Source organism: Homarus americanus, unplaced genomic scaffold, assembly GCF_018991925.1.
Source record: "Homarus americanus isolate GMGI-L3 unplaced genomic scaffold, GMGI_Hamer_2.0 scaffold50564, whole genome shotgun sequence".
NCBI classification, from domain to species: Eukaryota; Metazoa; Arthropoda; class Malacostraca; order Decapoda; family Nephropidae; genus Homarus; species Homarus americanus.
The window spans coordinates 5499317-5520096 of record NW_024715014.1 but is presented as its reverse complement, the minus strand read 5'-3'; the positions used below and the strand labels follow the sequence as shown (position 1 = coordinate 5520096).

General features: G+C 44.6%; 2 protein-coding genes across 2 annotated transcripts; one reads left to right on the top strand and one right to left on the bottom strand.

Annotated features, from left to right (window-relative positions):
* Window positions 1–6375: 6375 nt before the first annotated feature.
* Window positions 6376–19183, top strand: LOC121854067 (angiotensin-converting enzyme-like). The gene is made up of 12 exons (XM_042348459.1): window positions 6376–6521; window positions 10462–10586; window positions 11776–12008; window positions 12101–12301; window positions 13729–13856; window positions 14489–14634; window positions 15318–15426; window positions 15897–16008; window positions 16253–16356; window positions 16761–16900; window positions 17490–17621; window positions 18188–19183. The coding sequence occupies exons 2-12, from the start codon at window positions 10471–10473 to the stop codon at window positions 18348–18350; spliced, it is 1584 nt and encodes a 527-aa protein (XP_042204393.1). The 5' UTR covers window positions 6376–6521; window positions 10462–10470; the 3' UTR covers window positions 18351–19183.
* LOC121854077 lies at window positions 7944–9227 on the bottom strand. The gene is made up of 2 exons (XM_042348470.1): window positions 8734–9227; window positions 7944–8143 (listed from the first exon to the last, which is right to left on the bottom strand). The coding sequence occupies exons 1-2, from the start codon at window positions 9199–9201 to the stop codon at window positions 8024–8026; spliced, it is 588 nt and encodes a 195-aa protein (XP_042204404.1). The 5' UTR covers window positions 9202–9227; the 3' UTR covers window positions 7944–8023.
* Window positions 19184–20780: the final 1597 nt, after the last annotated feature.

The following is a 20780-nucleotide window of genomic DNA, read 5'->3' as shown; positions in this document are numbered from 1 at the left end:
ATGCCGCAATGTACAAGCTTTGACAGGAGGATGGTATCAAAGGCTTTAGAGAGGTCCACGAATATTCTGACTGTGAACTGACTATCATCAAAGGAGTTCAAGATGTCGTAAGTAAAGGATAGCAGAGCACTCTAAGTCGACCTTCTCGCTCTAAATCCATACTGAGAGTCTGTAAGGATGTTTTTGTCACTGCAGAATGGGTTTAATTTATTACATGCCAGCTTATCCAGTTTCTTACTTAAATCATCTCTTTAAAGACATCTACTGTTTAACTATTAACATACTTGTAACACCAACCTCAATGATATATAATCAGTTCCTTTTTATCATGTCATAAATAACTCTACACTAACAAAAAATAATAATAATTGGGTAATATTTTGATAAGTATTTACTAACATGACGTAATGCATGACCCACAGTGCCAAGATAACACCTTGACCCACAGTGCCAAGATAACACCTTGACCCACAGTACCAAGATAACACCTTGACCCATAGTGCCAAGGTAATTCAATGACAGAGCGATATGTGAACAAAGTGGAGGCAATGGAGTATGGAGTGTCACTGTTTGTTTACATGGCGCAGGTGACGTCACGACGCACCCAGCAACAGCAACCTCGACGACGATGCTGAAGAGGAAGAGGAGGAGATGGAGGATAAGGGAGGAGAAAGAAGAAGGATGAGAATGAAGGAGATGGACAAAGAAGGAGAAAGAGGAGGATGGGAAAGAAGGAGCGGGGAAGGGGGCAAGGAGAAAGAGGAGAGGCGGAGGAGGAATAGGAGAAGGGAGATGAACGACGAGGAGGGGGGACGAGGAAAAGGAAGAGAGAGACGGGGTAAAGAGGAAGAAGAGAGGACGAGGTGGAGGTGGCTGGCTTAGGGGAGTATTGTGTACCAATTACCGGGTCCTCGCGCTCTCTCGCACAATATTTACTCTCACACTTCACTGGAGACGTCGACGGGGGAGTAGGGGTTGGGAGGAGGGTGGGTGGGTGGGGGTCTCTGGGGACACACGTGCTGGGGGGATATAATCAGATAAAACAGAAAGAGAAAACAAGGTGGCATTAGACAATCTGGATGATCGAGGATGATGACTTACTCTACTTAATATTGTGTAAAGTAATATATAAATAGAGATGGAAAATAATGATGAACTTTACACCACCCCGGGGGATCAACTGAACTTTAGGCACCCCGGGGATCAACTGAACTTTAGGCACCCCGGGGATCAACTGAATTTTAGGCACCCCGAATCTAAAGTCTCAACGATTCTAAAAACAAGTTGAAGCAGCAAATTGATAAGGTATGTGGAGTTAATCAGCTTCCACAAGGATTTCTAAAACAAATTGGTAGTAATGTGATCAAATATGTGACTCACCTAAGTAATAATTCACTACAAGACAGACTTTCCCAGTGATAAAAAAGACAAAACTTGAACTATTACCTAATGAATCAGGAACCCAAGTGTATGGTAATGACTTTGGTAAACAGTTGAAGTTAGAGTGTAGTCTAAAAAAAAATCTTTCCATCTCCTGTTATAAAAAGATAATGAGAAGTAAACAAAATATGTTAAGCATAAAAAGAAAAAAAATAATGCTTAGGTGTTTACTGAAATTAAATCACTCTTACACGAATTCCCTCACGCTTAATTCTGATTATTGTTTGTGTGTGTTCTGGGTCACTACTTCACAAAACAACTTACTCGATACAGAAGTCCAGGCCCCAGGGAGGTTCTAGTGAGTCTCAGGTAGAGGGCGTCACGTGATGCTTATACTGTACATTTCCCTGTACTCTGGGTCATACTACCTGGTCACACCTGTAAATATAATAATCTCTCATGAAATTAACTTATTTATATGTTGTTTCAGCTGCACAACACCACAGCTGCAGCATCAGGACTAGGACCAGCGCCTCTCCTAACACAGTAAACACTATCAGACCCTTGCTAACTCGTACAGTGTGATTGTCACTTGTTTTCTCCTTCCTGCTGCAGCTGTCGTCTCCGAAGTCAATAATTACACACACACACACACACACACACACGTACGTCATATAATGTTAGAATGATTCATCTTATGCTCATATAAACTGCACTTATGTAATTAAAATATAACTTCTTTACCAAACGCCCAAAAACTACGTGACACCATAACTTCCTGAGAAATACTGATGGTGGTAGTGGTGGTGGTGATAGGTAGTGGTGGTGGTAGTGGTAGCAGTGGTGGTGGGTAATGATGGTTGTGGGTAGTGGTGGTAGTGGTGGAGGCAGGCTGGTCCACCAATAGGAGTGGTCATATTACCCATCGTCCACGACTATACACACACTCTAGTCTTCACTCTCCTCACTGTGTCACCACCGTAGCTGCAAGGAGAGACGTGGAGGGTTGTGGCGGGTTATGGTGGTTTGTACGGGGTTGTGATGACGTTTAGTGAGTTGTGGTGAGTTGTAGCCTGGTTGTAATGGGGTATGGTGGCTTGTAATTGATTGTAGAGGATTATGGTGAGTTGTGGCTAGTTTTACTGGGTTGTGGTAAGTTTAGGTAAGTTGTAGCTGGTTGTGGAATGTTTGGTTGTGTTATATTGGTCATGGTGAAGGTTGTAGTTTGTGATGAAGGGGTTTGGTGGGGGGTCCTAGTAAGTTGTTGTGGATAGAGGACTTGTGGTTGTGGTAAGACATGAGGAGAGAGGCAAGGGGCTAGTAGGGAAGGAGTAGAGGCAAGGAGCCAGGGTGGAGTAGGCAAGGAGCGCAGAAGTGGAGAGGGAGGAGCTAGTGAGTGGGCGGAGTAGAGGCAAGGGAGCCTGAGGCGAGAGAGGAAGGGAGGCAGCAGAGGGCGTGGTAGAGAGGAGGTGCTAACAGGGGGCGGGGCAGAGGGAGGGGTGGCGATGAGGGGTGAGGAGGAGCTAGCAGGGGGGGTAGAGGAAGGGGAGTTAGGAGGCGGGTTAGGGGAGCGAGCAGGGGCAAGTAGGAGGAGATGGAGCTAGCAGGCGGGGGGAGAAGGGAGAAGCAGGGGTGAGGGCGTGGAGTAGCAGGAAGGCGTGGTAGAAAGGAGCAGCAGGGGGCGGCCTGAAGGGGCTACGGAGGCAGGGAGTAGGAGGGAGGGGTTGGCAGGGGCGGGGGTGAAGGGAAGCTAGAGGAGGCGTGGTAGAGAGGGGGAGGTAACAAAGGGGCGGAGCAGACTTGGGTGGAGGGCAAGTGTGGTGCTGGACGGTGACACACGACACACATCCTCGCCTCGCCTCGCATCACACACCTCTCTCTCCTCACGTAAGCTGCACTCTTGTTGTAGCAGTAGACGCACAAGAGTATTACGCTGGCACTAGACATAAGCGGTGGATATAGTAAACAATATTTGTCTTTGTTCTGTATCTTAATGTGTGTTGGTGGTGTTAGAGTCAGACAACTTTGGAATAGTTTTTTTCCTCAAGCATAATCAATATAACCCGTACATACGTATGACCATTAACATACATGTTCTTCAGTTTTATCAGTTTGTATTGTATGATGATCAGGTAACGAACAATGAACACACACGGCCGCGTTGCATTGCACTTACGTAACATAATATTAGTAAAAACAAAGTGACTCTACAAAGTGGTATCTCCGTCAGACTAAGAGACACTACGTCACATTGAGTAATATTAAATTAAAGTTAGTCGAATCCATCACTGACTTGTCGTGAGGAAGTATAATAAGCTACGGCATCTGGGAACATTTCACGACCTGATTGTCTCAATGTATTAGTGCAGACCTGAAGGACAGAAGAGTGTAACAGCCAGGCAGGTTCATATACAGTAGCTATTCTCCAGTAAGTGACGCACAAACTATCGATGCTTGAGGCTTGGTAGCTCCAGGGAGTGAGTGAGGTGTAGAACAGACTGTACCTACACACGGTCATATTTACAAGGCGGGTAAAGTTGTCATTTTCTATCTTTTATTCAATTCTCTTGTGTATAAAGTGAAAAAAAAGTCCTTTGTGAAATAATCTTTAAAATGATGGTAACAAATTTGGTACGCGAGGAAATATGCCACAGTAAGTTGTTTGATACTGATGAGATATTGTCCAAAATTATTTAGTATCTTACGAGGAGTTAACATCACCACACAGCTTCGTGTAAAAGTGTTAGCGGGACCAATAAGCGATCAGTTCTTAGAGGGCTCAACAGGCAGCACCACCATAACCATCCAACACCGTATAAGAACAAAGACTGTATAACGTGCATCTTAAATTAGCAGTAAATTGGTTAGTTTAGTTTACAGTACCATCATATTTTTATTTATTCATTATCTTATCAGTATTTGTGCTCTCTCTCTCTCTAACCATTATTCACACCCCTATCACCAGAGAGAGAGAGAGAGAGAGAGAGAGAGGAGGTGCACCATTGAGCTAACCACTACTACCACTACTACTACCACTACTACCACCACTAACATCCCCAAAACAACATTCTCTACCACCATCAACTCTCATACAACAACTACACCCACTGGAAGCACCACAACCACAACCAACACACAAACAACAACAATCCTCAACACCACTGCAATAACTACCACCATCAAAACTCACTCAACAACCATTTACAACATCACCACTACTACCAGTAGGCTACGATTATCTAAGATCTAAACAACCACCACTACCTACACAACAACCACCACTACCTACACAACAACCACCACTACCTATACAACAACCACCACTACCTACACAACAACCACCACTACCTACACAACAACCACCACTACCTACACAATGAACCACCATCACCCACACAACAACCACCACTACCCACACAACAACCACCACTACCCACACAACAACCACCACCACTCACACAACAACCAATTACCACTCACAACAACCACCACTCAATCATACACAACAACCACCACCACCTACACAACAACCACCACTAACTACACAAATAACCACCACCATTCACAACAACCACCATCACTCACACAACAAACCACCACTACCTACACAACAAACTACCACTACCATGCAACAACCATCACCACCCCCATCACACAACAACAATTACCACCACTACCTACAACAACCATTACCAACCACCTACACACAAATGTCCATTACCACCAATTAACCACTACCTACACAACAACCACCACTAACTACACAACAACCACCACTACCTACACAACAACCACCACTACCTACACAACAACCACTACCTACACAACAACCACCACCACCACCACCACAACCAATATACCTTCAGAACCACCAGCACCCATACAACCAATCACCAGCAACAACCATACAAACCATACACACATACATCCAAGTATAATGGTTGGTATAAGTGTCCCGTGAAAGGAGAGTTGCTCAGCCGTCGTAGAAAAACGCGCGGGAAAAAACCTTGTATATTTTTTCTCCTTACACTCACAGTCTTCGAGTACTGCTCCTTACATGGCGGGGACCAAATGGCATTCATACATACATACATACATGCATACATACATACATAGTGGGTATTGTTTGTATAGAGAAGTCCGCCTGCTATATGGACTGATGACATATATACATACATTCATACACAAACTGATGTATATAGCGTTTTCAATGATCGTCTATTTACATCACCTAACAATAAGTTTTATCTGTAACCTAAACCAAAAGTGATTTAAAACCTATCTACAGTCAATGAACTTATATTGACCAAAACCTAACCTACCCTAATCCTGGTAATAACATGACTTTATCGTAAAATGATCTTAACGTAACGCGACCTAAACTGGACATTCTTTACCTAATATAATTCAAATCTAACATGATATTAACCTAACCTATTATATTCTTAACCTAATATATCTTCTGAAGAAACCATGTAAATGTAAATGAAACTGAAATTAATTTACTTTTTACTTTGCAACACGACAACACGACAGAGGATGCATCACTGTGGCCATGTGTTGACGGTATTGGCGGCTGTGTTGGTCAGCTCGGTCACTCCCGCCACTACTCGCCTCAACCTCACGCACGACACAGGCGAGTTAAGAGGCCTTCCTTCCCTGCCAGTAACAACAACTACTACCATCCTCCCCTAGCAGTAACAACAACTACTAACATCCTCCCCTGCCAGTAACAACAACTACTACCATCCTCCCCTGCCAGTAACAACAACTACTACCACCCTCCCCTGCCAGTAACAACAACTACTAACATCCTCCCCTGCCAGTAACAACAACTACTACCATCCTCCCCTGCCAGTAACAACAACTACTAACATCCTCCCCTGCCAGTAACAACAACTACTACCATCCTCCCCTGCCAGTAACAACAACTACTAACATTCTCCCCTGCCAGTAACAACAACTGCTGACGGTACTCTGTGTCCCCGGCAGGAGGGTTGTCGTGGGTGGAGTCATGGCTGGCAGACTACAACAGGGACTTGGAAGGGTTGAGGCGGGCTAGCTCGGCGGCCCTGTGGGAGACGCTGCTCCATCAGAGTACAGAGGCCAACATCCGCCTGCAGGAGACCCAGGCCAACATAGTGAGTGTCTTCCAATGGACTCAAGATGTACTCATGTCTCAACTACTCTCAGGGAAGTGAGTACATACAGCTCATGCACAGTACCACATGGCGACAAAAAGTGACTGAGTTATGCCTCTATCACACACCAAGCAGCTCCAGACGAGTGGCTGCTACACTTTCATCTCCAGCAAGCGAAGGGGGGTGAGGTGGGGGGTAGGGTAGGGTAGGATGAGGTGGGGGTGGTTAGGGTAAGGGGTGGGGGGTTAGGAAGATGGGGTGGGGAGTTAGGGTAAGATGGGTGGGGTGGGTAGGGTCAGATGGGGTGGGGGATTAGGGTAAGATGGGTGGGGTGGGTAGGAAGATGGGGTGGGGGTTAGGGTCAGATGAGGTGGGGTGGTTTAGGTTAATATATTTTAAAATCAGTTCGGCATTAGATAACTCACATTAACTCATAACTTAAGGAGTCAATTTATGAATTAGATCTTGTATAATGAATATATTTTTATAAACATTCAATATAAAAAAAGTTAAAATGTCTTAGTCCATCAGTTACTATCAACACTGGCAGGTGAGTTTGTCCCCCCTCTCTCCTTTTGCATTGAGTTTGGTGAGTTTTGTCCTATGTGTCTTTGTCCCCTGTTGGTTCATCAGTAATGTCCTTCCTTCTAGCGCCTGGAACACAACGCCCTACATCCTGTCGTGAACACTGCCTGGCTTCCACACCTACACCCATTAAACCCAACCCAAAACCATTCAACCCGCACCCTCAAGGATTAAAACTAAGTCCATGATCAATAGAACCACACCCAGGGGCATTAAGGTCTCACCCAGAACCATTAAAGCACCATTAAGAACCATCACAGCCGTAGACGCACCACAGTAAAGTAAAGTAGGTTAGGTTAAATCGTATAAAACAAACGATCGTCCAGGTGAGGGATGTAATGCTACGTGTGTGTACTAAAGTAGACAGTGTGGACGGCACTGCACTCGACCACCGTCATTCCCCCATCAGTAAGGCTGAGCCCAATCATAGCTGGGTGGAGGACCAGTACTGAGCCTAAGGGCAGGGAGAGAGAGATGTATCCACTTGCCTCTTCCATAATGAAGAAAAGTTCAAAATCACGAGACAAAATTACTACATATAGTCACGTCACCATCACCACAATGTTTACTGAAGTGTTTCACATATTTAAAAAAATCTTAAATGAATTCTTTACATATTTCCAATTTTCTATTTCGTCTGGTTAATAACTTGTTTAATGAGTAAAAAGTTAACGTGTGTGCTGCACGAGGCTGCACACACTGTCATAACCAACCCATAATTGTTTTTCATATCTACAGTATTTTATCGAGGCTCAAAAACAAACTATTCCATTCAACTAAACAAAAATATTTATATGAATCTATACAAATGTACAAAATATATAAATTACACAGATATTTACATAGAGCAAATAAAGCGCAATAGAAGGAGGGAAGAATGTTGTTATGGCGAGGTCACAGTAAGTGGCTGCTGTGTGTCACTCCTCGTTGCCAGTTTCAGGGCAGGTCTCTGAGGGGCACCGCTGACGCTGTTCCTCCTGTAGGTGCTGACGGCGGCGACGTGTTTGTTCCTCTGACACAGACGTTGACGACACTACCTGCAACCAGATGGAAGACGTGTAATGGTGTTGATCTCAGAGCTGAGCCGTACAACACAAAACTCTGGCATTCGCAACATAAACTTTATAAGATTTCCAGAAAATTATAAAATATTAACTTATTCTATTCTTCTACCTTTCTGATGGATCCTCTGTGCAGGAAAAGAAGCCGTCAGTTCAGTTCAATAATACGGTACAACACGTAGGCAATTTATCACTGATTATAAAGTTCGCCCTTACAGTGTCCTGCCTTGAACATAAACCTTTCACCTAACTAAGTTGACAAAGTACATTATATCCTCCTATGTATTTGTTAGTGCCATCTGAGCTTATTGAACAGTTTATCGTTATCAGTTCCATCTCCTTCACCTACCTTCCTCTCCTGCCACGTGCCCTCGCCTACACCACACCTGTTCTACCTGGTTATCAAGAGTAGCACAATCAACCAACTTTTAAAATGGAATTAAATCACTGACATGTCTGCGGTACTTTATAGAAGTGATAACGAAAGTAGTTCAGGCGAGGTTTACTGTGTCTTAAAATAATTTTAGCCCAACCAGTTTACTGTGAGAAATGTGAGAGAAACTGACCTGGCGGAGGTGAGAAGGACGGCGGTATGACGCCAACTGTGACAGGTGGATGTCTGGTGCGACGGCTATCAGTCGTGTCAAGTGGTGGGCGGCGTGGGCAGGATGGTGGAGGGGCGACTCATGAAGTCTGGTGTCAGAGTAACTGTGGCCAGAAGTGGTGCCGGCGGCATGGTCAGGCGTGTCTGTGCTTCCCTCTCTTAACTGGAGTTGCTGACGCTGCGCCTCCCGCTGTCGTCGGCGCTGACGGCGTTGCAAGGATCTGTTGGTGCGTGAAACGAGTCTCTCTAACGCGGGTGGCGGCGGTGTGCCGCTTTCCAGCAGCAGGTCCCGCAGGATGGACAACAGAGTAGCCTGCAACTCACCAGGGTCTTGTACGCCGTGGCCGGCTGTACTGTTGATACCCATGAGGGCATACAGGATCACTTCAAGCAGGGCGTCGTTTTCTTGGGAGGACTCACAGGTCTTCATGGCGAACAGTAGCGCTGGACGGTCACCACAAGACGGCACAGCACAGGAGCAGGACTCAGTGTCTCAGACCGCACTAATACAGTGTACACTCCACCGCCGCCCGCCGGCCCGGGCTGGGGCTGACAAACACTTGTTGCTGTAATCCCTCAGCTACTTGAGGCTGCGTCTCGTTTACACTAGTATTATTTCCTCTCGGCGCTTTATCAACTGTAGTGATCTCGGTTATGAACAAGATCTTGTTGTCCAGTACAGCAACATCTACTGCTGTATCATGAGTTATTGCAGGAAAACTGTAGTCAAGGATATTATGAAACGGAAAACGAGAATAGTCAACTGAAATTTGAATATTGGAGGTGCTGGGTGAGGTGAGGTCGAGGACACTCCCACCTTGCGACACACACATGCACACACACGCACACACACACACGCACGCACGCACGCACACACGCACACACACACGCACGCACACACTGCAATTATGTACACAAACCCGCCATGAGACCCCACCACAACGGCGACACTCGACAGGAAATGTGAACTTTACTTTAAGCATCACCACAAGGATGATCACGGTCCTCACCTTTATGGTAACTGAATTTATTGCAGCTGAACTACAATTAATTCTGTATTAAAATACAAAACGAACAACCAAATCTATTCCCGTGTTAGCATGATGGAGGTGGGAGGAGATCACATCTATACCTATAAACCGCTTAATGAATCAGCACTACCGCTTACTACTCCCACAACTAAAACGAATAATACTCTACTGTGTACTATAATACAACATTCAGGCACCTATGAATGATACACAAAACAACACCATCCACTCCTAGTTCTGCCTCAGTAATGCCGCAACACCCCCACTCAGGTCAATAATTAGTGCGAAGTTCACAAGATGGTCTGATGCGGCGGGTCAGCGTGTGTCCCTCCCTCCCACACCTCAGTCGAGTCAGTTGGGACAGACTGTGACGAGGGGACGTGCGCCTAACATGCCAGGTTCAGAGTCAGATCACCTGAACATCGCCTACCCCCCCTAGTTTACTTCACCTAATCTAATTTAACTTAACTCCAGACCCAGGTGACCATGGTGACCTAACTAAAACACACGCTAGATGTTTACTCCAGGTTAATGTGTTTCGTTGTTAGGTTAGGTTAGAGTAGGATTAGGTTAGGTTAATGTAAACTTGAAGCGTGTGTTGCCTTCCTGCACTAGTATGATTATGCGGTCGAGACTGCAGTGTATTGACCGTTCCGCAGGCTGAGTGGATGCGCGTGCGGGTGCGGGAGGCAGACAGGGTGCGGCCATGGGCTGCAGGTAGGAAGGAACGCCGCATGCTGCATCTCATCACCCGCGGCCCGAGGTACACCGCATCTCAGGCCAGGTATGTTCATTCATGCTACACTCACGGTACGCTGGGCATACCACACGCGGCTAAGGGGTGATACCAACACAGTACCTGGCCACATATACACAGTATTATGCCACGTAAAGACAGTACATGGCCAGATAAACACAGTACATGGCCACATAAACACAGTACATGGCCACATAAACACAGTACTAAGTCATATATACATGTGGCCGAATAATGGCATAAAACACAATACAGTTACAGGTGTCAGGAGGCTACAGTGTTAGTAAACAATGGCCGTACGAGTTGGTTTAGTGCTAGATAAGGAGTTAGATAAGGCTCCGTACTGTCGCCAAAATTCATTAATATCTATAGTCAGGATTCTAATGAGAGAATGTATAAGCAACAATGAAGGAAGAAAGCTTAACTAAAGGTGAAATAACACAGTGAAGAGGCATTATATAAACTGGTTCACAACTTATTGGAAAAAGGTGAAGAATATTGGTAGGAGGAATACTGTATGTGTGTTTGGGTAGTAACAAGAGTTGGTAATGACAAATGTGAGTGAAATCAAGAATAGGTCAACCAAAAATAACATTAACTTATATCAAACGTCTGGTAGTGGAGATATTATTATTACTTTGAGCAAAAATATGATGAAATGCATTACTTGATCAAATTATTGGATAGGTTACAGAAGCTTAGTTCAGCAAGTATTACAGGGGGTTACACACGTTCGATGTGTAGTGCCACAAATGAAGGCTGGAGGTAAGTTATACTGGTCTTAGGAGAGGTGCAAAATCTGGGGATATTATAGACAGTCCAAAAGGCTTCGAATGGAGGGTCGTGGTAGGGTAAGGTTACGTATGGTTAGGTTAGATTAATTGAGGTATGGTTATGTTTGGTATTGTAAGGTTAGTTACGTGAATCGAGTCTTTTAAGGTAAGGTAAGATTAGTTTAGGAGAGGTAATGTATGGTTTGATTAGGTTAGGCAAGGTGAGGTTAGGTTAGGTTAGGGTAGTAAAGTGAGTTTAAGTTCGATAAGGCGTAATGTTTGCTCACGTTGGCACTGGTTTAAAGATACGGTCTTTTGGATATTTCTTCTGTGTACTAATAATATGAAAGGAGATACATATTTTTGTACTCAGACTAACGATCAGTCGACATTGATATTATGTTCGGTGTGAGAGGCTTAAGTAGTGTTCCGCTCACTCTCAGACGCTTGTCGTCGCTGGTGTCTCGTATGAGGGGCTGCTATTCGACGCTCATCCTCACCCACGGCCTTCACACCTACCGCGGCGAGCGTGACATCACCACACTTATGAGGACTTCTCGAGACCCCGACCTTCTGCTGTGGGCGTGGGTAGCGTGGCACAATGCTCTGGGCCCGCCCATCCGCCCACTTTTCACTCAAGCGGTCACCATTATGAACCAGGCAGCCCGGATGGGTGGTGAGTACCAACCAATATGAGAATTTGATGACGACAGAAGTGACATATTTGAGTACATTAAAGTGTTAATTCATCCTCTTCAATCAACACAGGGTACGAGGACATGGGAGCTGCTTGGCGGTCGGAGCTGGAATTTGATCAAGATGCGGACGTGTGGGCGGCAGTCGACCAAGTGTACAACCAAGTCTCCCACCTGTACACCTTATTACACGCCCATGTTCGCGACGCACTCATCAGACAGTATGGCAAAGAATTAGTGGACCCAGCCAAGCCTATCCCAGCTCATCTAGCAGGTCAGTAAATAAAAGAAACTTGATATTGAAAAAACCCCATTAATATAACACACGTAATTGGTAATACTTTATCGAACCTACGTCCTCAACCATCTATTTCAATGTTTTTATAAAGGGAAAATGTTACTTACCTCTAGAATAGCCCATTAACCCCCCCCCCCCTTTTCCCCTGACCCTGGGGTGGAGACTTCAGGATAATCTTTTATATTTAGGTAACAAATTATAAAAAAAATAAAATCAAAATACTGTAATGAGAAAAAAATATAGAAATTATGACTATTCCCTAAAATGAATCAAGTATTATGATCACCGGCACCTCTGCTCACACAACACATCAAACACGACAACAAAGAAATTGCATTATTTTCGAGTAAGGAAATAATTTATCCTTATTGCACGTAACAAATTTTAACAAGTGTATAATCGAATACACAAGTTACCCCTTTATATTATTCTCTATGAAGAAAATATGACGTTACAGAAAATGAAATTATGAAATGTAGGACTAATATATTTTTGGTAATTTTTATACTTTATCCACTTCGCCACTCATCGGCTTGTTAATCGTTGGGGCGATCGGTCACGTCTCTGTTAAACACTGTTGGCAAGTACTGGTTCCAGAATAATGTATCTTTACATGCGGTATCGAGGTCCCACTTGGTGCCGTCACAACACTCGCTGGCAAATTATTCCAAGAGTTCACAACTTTCACTCTAAAAACGTTTGCCCTGACAATTTTCTGAATTTATGGCTTCACTAACCTGAGGCTGTGACCCCTATTGGGGCGGGAATCTTCGATGAGGTAAACAATAACGTCACTAATTCGGGAACTGTGGGCTCGACCAAAACATGGTGGTACGGGGTAATGGCCGTAAAGTTTTACAGTTCGTTGCCATAAATTAAACAATAAAAAAATTCTCTCATATCCCCTTTGAGTTTGCCCTTATTTATACGACCGTGGAACTTGATACAAAGCTCATAGACATACTGTATGTGTTTAATTAATATTCAGGAGCTTGCACCTGTTTTTAGTTTTTGTCTTGTTCCCTAATTTATTTTTATGTTATTCATTATACCAAACTTCCGAAGAAAAAAATTAAGGACTGACTGGGAAAATATAAATCCGTGCCACAAATGTGAAATATTACCAATAATGATTTTGAAGGAAACTTTATTCAAAGGATAATGGAGGAAATTTTTGAAGAAAAAATGAAGCAATCAGTGGTAGTTAAACTAAAAAATAATTTTTTTCTCATTTGTTTCAATTGTTGATGGACAAGTGTGATTACTAACCTTGTACGCGTTTAAAGACCTTAGTTGCCGAAGCGCAGTATGTGGTCAAAGACCTTGCAGAATATCTACAAACAGAAAATTGTACACTATTTTTACGTCAGTAGGTGGACACTAATGTGGGATATGTGTTACAGGAGACTTGTGGGGACAAGACTGGTCGTCTATGTTAGAGTTGATCCTTCCTGACCACCACGACCACACGCTTGTCAACGTTACCGGCAGCAACAGGGGGACCAACGTCACTACCAGAGAAATGGTCAAGGTCGGTTACTCTTCCAATCATTGAATATTGTTTTTACTGATATGTATAATATATTTTTAAGTTGTTTATGATTTAGGTCTCAGGCATGTTTTAGTCCATTTTTTAATAATTTATAACAGTAGTTTTGATCATTGGTTGCTGAGCTCCCCCACCCGTGACAGATCATGTGTATTGGATCCTTGAGTCTAACATTATGTAAGACCCATAATCGAAAAAAAAATAATAATTTACAGAAACTTAATAAAACACACTAAAAAGACAAATCCACTTTTAAAATTATGGACTTTGCAAAAACGCGTGAGGAGGAGGAGGAGGAGGCAGTCATCTACACCTACACAACGGTGACAATTGTTCTGATAAGCTCTACACAAATCCCTCGCTTCAGCATCTCAGTTGGTAATCCAAATAAGCCTCATAGTCACAGATTAATAAACACATAATACATTAAGATGAATAACAACAAATGTAAGGTTCAGTTTTCGGGGAAGATAAATATGATCGTAGTACCATCGTAAAACACAGGTGAGAGGCACGAAGCTGGAGTAAAGCAGGATCCAGATAGTGTCCTGAGCAGCCATGTGTGTTGTTCTTTTCTTGTGTGTTAAGCTGAGATAGTGCTTTATTCTCACCAGGAGGTCGACAAGTTCTACCAAGGTCTGGGATTTCCGCCGCTAACGGAGAAGTTCTGGTCGAAGTCTGTATTGGGGGAGGACGAGTGGCCAGGCAGGGGGGCGTGTCACCCTCGCTCCCTCGACATGTTCTCTCCGGGGGACTACAGGTACTGATACTACTAACAAACATACAATAGATAGTCTAGCACAGTCTCCCGGATGCACAAAGTTTCTTAAATAATTTCAAAGTTGCAGGAAATATAACGGCCAACAAGACTAACAAAGGTCTACATTATAGGAAAGACCCATCAGGATAACTCTGGTACATAAGATATTCCTGCACTCTAGAGCCTTCGGTAAGAGGAATTTGTCTTTTTATTTAAACATCTTACGGATTATTCTGCCTTCGTTTATATCTTCGGTCACAACATTAGCACAGCGATAATTTGCAGGTTATCGTCCTGTAATGAGAACCTGAATACACCCAAGTACTGTAGTGTTTATGTGTTCCACTCCAAATCCATGATGACCGCTGTCAGCCATGTTGAAAAAAAGTATAACTTATGACTCAAGCACACACTATACACGAAGAATAAAGGTAGTTATTGTCCAGTACATCTGAGTGTCTGTCAGCCAACGGGAGAGATCCGCTGTTATAATTATTATTCTACATATTAACACACCTACCTACACCGTCTCCCAGTATATCTTCATTCTCTACAACAATATGGCGAAGAGTTAAACCGAATTCATTTGTTTATGCAGGTGAAATACGCCTCAGTCATAGTAGTCGCCAGGCTTACTGTCTCACCGTGTAACCTAATGTTCCTCACGCACAATTGTTCCCCAGGATGATGATGTGTGAGACGGGAGGAGAGGAGGGTGTTCATGTTGCCTACCACGAGCTGGGCCACGTTCACTACTTCCAAGCCTACACCACCCAGCCTGCTGTGTTCAGGGTGAGTTGTTCCACCACCCAGCCTGCTGTGTTCAGGGTGAGTTGTTCCACCACCCAGCCTGCTGTGATCAGGGTGAGTTGTTCCACCACCCAGCCTGCTGTGATCAGGTTAAACACCCAGATGCCACCACCTGGAGGAGCCTTGATTGTGTTACCAAGATTCGACCTTACAGTAAAACTCTTAATTAATCCAGAGGTGAATCATTTTTTGTCGGTCATACGGGCAACAGTGTCCCCAACCTACTGCTGCTGTAAGGTGTACCGATTATCATCACTCAAACAAAGGTAAGATGTTAACTTTAAGAGAACGAAGGTATGATAGAGGCCAGTGTTTCTTCTGTTGCACCTAAAACTGATGACGTCAATTTACCATTTTTGTTCCTTGTTTATACTGTGTAGCTGTTGGATCAGTGTGTTGACCAATCATGAGCCACTTTAACTTGACCTCTTACGCTGTGTCACCTCCTCTAGGACGGGGTCAACTCTGCCTTCCATGAGACTGTAGGAGACACCGTCCACCTGGCTGCTATGAGCTCGTCCTCCCACGTCACCTCCCGTCACAACACCGTCACACCCATCAACCGTGAGACCCTCAAATGTGTTACGCATTGCATAGTTGTTGGCAAATGAACTCTGTGTACACAAGAGTATATCTTATAACATTCACCAGATGACGGAGTTTAGTAGTGATTCAGTGAGGACCCAGGGAGGTCTCCTAGGTGTGCTGGTGACTCCCTCTGTGTGTGTGGAGGGTACTGTCGGCATAAGTCCATGTGGTATAGTCCGCCTTAAGTCCACATGACAGTGACAGGTGTAGTATTTTTCAGGTAAGGTGTTGAGAGAGCTCCTGCAAGTGGCGCTGACGAAGCTGCCGCTCCTCGCCTTCGCCAGAGTCGTCGATGAGTGGCGTTGGAGAGTCTTCCAGGGCACCGTGAGTGGGGGAGGTAGAGGAGTGGGGAGAGGAAGGTATCATTACAGGTGACCAGGTCCAAACTACTAGTAAAAGGAGATTCTGCTAAAGACGATGTATCTTATCTGTAACATAGTGAAGTAACCCTCCAACTTGTGAGCCTGGTCAACGAGGAAGAAACTCACTGATAATATTAATACTTGTTGAACAGTGATCAATATCGTCCTTGTACGTGTCTGTGCAGTAACTCATTTATTATTGTTTACAAATCCCTGTTGGGTAATGATATTCACCACCACTCATTTATCTTTTCGTTATAATTAGTGTTTATTTATTAGTTCACATATCCTTCAGAGTTTATACAAAACAGTAACTCTTTTATCTTTCTGGCACGAACACATTAACAACCATCTTCCCTGGTGCAGGTGCGGGAGGAGGAGTACAACACTGCCTGGTGGCTGCTGAAGCTGCGGTACCAGGGCCTGGCGCCCCCCACACCGCGTTCTGAACACTACTTCGACCCTGCCGCCAAGTTCCACGTCCCTGATAACACACCTTACGTCAGGTGGGTCCTGTGTACCTGTCATCCGTCAGGTGGGTCCTGGGTACCTGTCCTCCGTCAGGTGGGTCCTGGGTACCTGTCCTCCGTCAGGTGGGTCCTGTGTACCTGTCCTCCGTCAGGTGGGTCCTGGGTACCTGTCCTCTGTCAGGTGGGTCCTGTGTACCTGTCCTCCGTCAGGTGGGTCCTGTGTACCTGTCCTCCGTCAGGTGGGTCCTGTGTACCTGTCCTCCGTCAGGTGGGTCCTGTGTACCTGTCCTCCGTCAGGTGGGTCCTGTGTACCTGTCCTCCGTCAGGTGTGTCCTGGGTACCTGTCCTCCGTTAGGCGAGTCCTAGATACCTGTACTTCACCTAGGACTTAAATACCTGCTGTGAGTTAGGTGGGTCGTGGGTATGTTCTATGTCAGGTAAGTCATAGGTACACCTGCTGTGAACCTGTCCTTTGCCAGTTGAGTTATGGCTACCTCCACTACATCTGGTGAGTACTCGGTAGCTGTCCTGAACTAAATAATCACCCAAAACAAATATATGTAATAGTCATCAAGCAATCTGTGTGTTGGGGAGAGATACATTCTTACAGGTGGCTCTCCCTCAGGTACCTGGTGGCAGTGGTGGCACAGTTCCAGGTGCACCGAGGGCTGTGTGAGAAGGCCCAAGGGCGACCTCTCCTCACGCCCCCTCACACCTGTACCATCGCTGGTTCACACGCCGCCGGGAACCTCCTCAGGTATAACGGCAGAGGGTTGGGTTAGGTTAAGTTAAGTGAGATTTACGGTAGTGCTGAAGACTGGGAGAGGAAGGGAGAGGGAGGGAGGGAGGGAGACTAACTTTTTAATGTAATATTGTTTACTAAATTCAAAACGGAGTGTCTATTAGGAACGCTACGTGAATACCTGTATATTCTTGTTAATGAGATTTCAGAAGAACAACCCTGAGGAAGTAAATAGCTACCTCCACGATAAACGTAAAACATTCCTAGTTTCTCAGTGTGTTACTTCTTACTCCCTGTTTAGGAAGTAGCCACATACAGTAGGTCTAGTATAGCCAGGCTGTCTTATACTGTTTATCCCACTGTACCAGCCAGTCTAGGGGTGCACAGTCTGATGCTATTGTTCTTGTGGTGCCAAACAATAAATTAACATGACACTGGTACACGTCGGGGGTGTGTCGAGGGTGTCAGCTGTAGTGGTGTCATCTACGAGAGCCCGAGTGAATATGTCAACACACAACACACTCACGCACTATACTGACCTGTCATCACCTGCACTACACTCATCTCTCCTCCCCCACCAGGCGGGTTATGGCGGCAGGGTCCTCGGTGGGGTGGAGGGAGCTGCTGCAGGAGCTGACGAACAACACTCACCTGGACGCCGAGCCCTTGATCACCTACCTGGCGCCCCTCACACGTTGGTTACATGAGCAGGCCCTCACCAGGAACCTCACTCTAGGGTGGTAACACTGCCCAGGAGCCTCGCTCTACGGTGGTAACACTGCCCAGGAGCCTCATTCTAGGGTGGTAACACTGCTTAGGAGCCTCATTCTAGGGTGTAACACTGCACAGGAGCCTCATTCTAGGGTGGTAACATTGTCCAGGAGCCTCATTCTAGGGTGTAACACTGCACAGAAGCCTCATTCTAGGGTGGTAACATTGTCCAGGAGACTCGCTCTAGGGTGGTAACACTGCCCAGGAGCCTCATTCTAGGATGTAACACTGCCCAGGAGCCTCGCTCTAGAGTGGTAACACTGTTCACTGTATACACATATCAACACTGATCTTTGAATTCATAAATATTAAAAGGAAATATTCAGGAGGCACTACTTTATTATTCCCCCACAATGATGTATTCCTCCGCTTCATCAACTAAGACCAACTAGTCATCAACAGTGAACAGAAGAGACTAGAGGCCAACCACTAGTGTTCACCTCACTCTTAAGGAACTTATTATGTCAGGTATTCACACACAACAAAACACACTACAACGTATTCTCATACATGTGTATCAATATCTCACAGTGTAGAACCAAGACAGTTAAATGAATAATGTATAATTGCTGTTCTTGTTGATGTATACATAGAAGTTCAGCTATACATATCTGAGTGTGGATGTTTCATGGTGATGTGGCTGAGGATGAGGTTGACTTTACTGAAGAACTGAAGGCTAGCAATACAACTGACTCATTTCCTATTAAAATTCTATTTATTTAGAAATTTTTAGATAATAAGGTTTCTAATTTTTCTCCCAATATTGGTCTTTCCTCTCATAATCCTCCCCCACCAAGCTGTATCCAGAGACCAGAATAGATAAAAAGAATAGCTCTTCTAGTTTCTTTATTCCGATCTTTATCATCTCTTCCTTTAATTATTCCCAAGTGTAGGCAAGTGTAGGTAAAACTTACTAAACTGGTGAGGGATAAAAAAAAATGTCCCCACGAGAACAACTGACACCCCCACACACACCACTAACTTCATCAGCTAACACATAAATAAAAGATCTAAGAAATTAAGATAAGTTTACCCTACGTAGTGACCCCCTCCCTCCCCCCCACCCTCCTACACAACAGGAGTCAGAAAACACGTCATATTCCACGTAAAAATGACTTGTGGTGCTAAGATAGTGTTGTATAAACCAGAAAAGTCAATTGGGTTACACAAAATAGACATCTTTTAACTAATTAATTTAGAATGGAGGTGTTTTGTAGATTTTCGAGTACTTACACAACTCTTCTGGCTGCTGAACATAATGGGGGTAGATGTCTTTGCGAGATACCTTGTGTAGACTTGTAAACAAAAGCCCACTTGTCCTGATGACGTCATTATATAGCTCCTCTGTATGAACGCAACTGTCTAGCACAATATTGTATTTCTGACTGCAAATTAGTTTTTTTTTTACTGTTCACGTGTTCTACTGATTGCACATGAACTATAATGGCTGTACCGGAGCTGCACTGACTGTACACTCGCAGCAAAAAGTATCGGTGCATACTGTAGTGTGAACAATTTGAGACCAGTGACGATAGGTATTGGGAAAGGCGAGTTGTTCCAGCCGTATGTTGGTAGCCCTGATTGTCAGCCATATGGCAACACCTAGTGGAGGGGGGGGGGGTTATGAGGATACACTTACCAACCTTCCCGACATATCACAGTGTATACGTATCGTTTCGGAACTCGTCGATCTCACCCTGCACCGATACTTTTTGGTGCGAGTGTACAATAGCTATGGTGACAGTAAAATAGCTCAATCGCCACTGAACGAGTTCTGTTGACTTTAAAAGATCTCTATTGACTTTTTAAGAGCTGTTACTAAGTATACCAGAGGTGTAGTGAGTGTACATGAAGTATACTGAGTGTACAAGTGTTCTTCTGACTGCATATCAGTTCTGACTATGAGCTCATAAAACTGCAGAAGAGCTCAACTGACTGATCACGAGCTTTACTAAGTGTACAAAAACCCGACTGGCTGTACCTAAGCTCTGTTCTAGTGTTCATATAGTAGTATAAACAGCGTAGTCCAGGAAACAATGGCAGAGTAAACTTGGTCACATTATAGCGATAAACTTTCGTAGGTGTGAGGTGGAGAGGTGCTTCACCAAACTGTAGTACTGACTATAATGTGTCTGAAGGCGGAAATACCGTCACACTGTAGTGTTATAGGACATGGGTATAAGGATCTTGACACACCCTGTACTGAGTACTGGGTGGGTAGTGATACTCTGTCCCGATGCTGCTGTCACCACGTCACAGTTATTGTATTTGGGCAGCGGTCAACAGTCACGAGTGTACACCAATATAGTAATTCTTCCCGGCTCAAGTAATGTCGCCACAGTCAATGATCTACAGCAGTAATGGTAAACAGTATAGCCATCCCCTCGTGTTTCACTGCCTAAC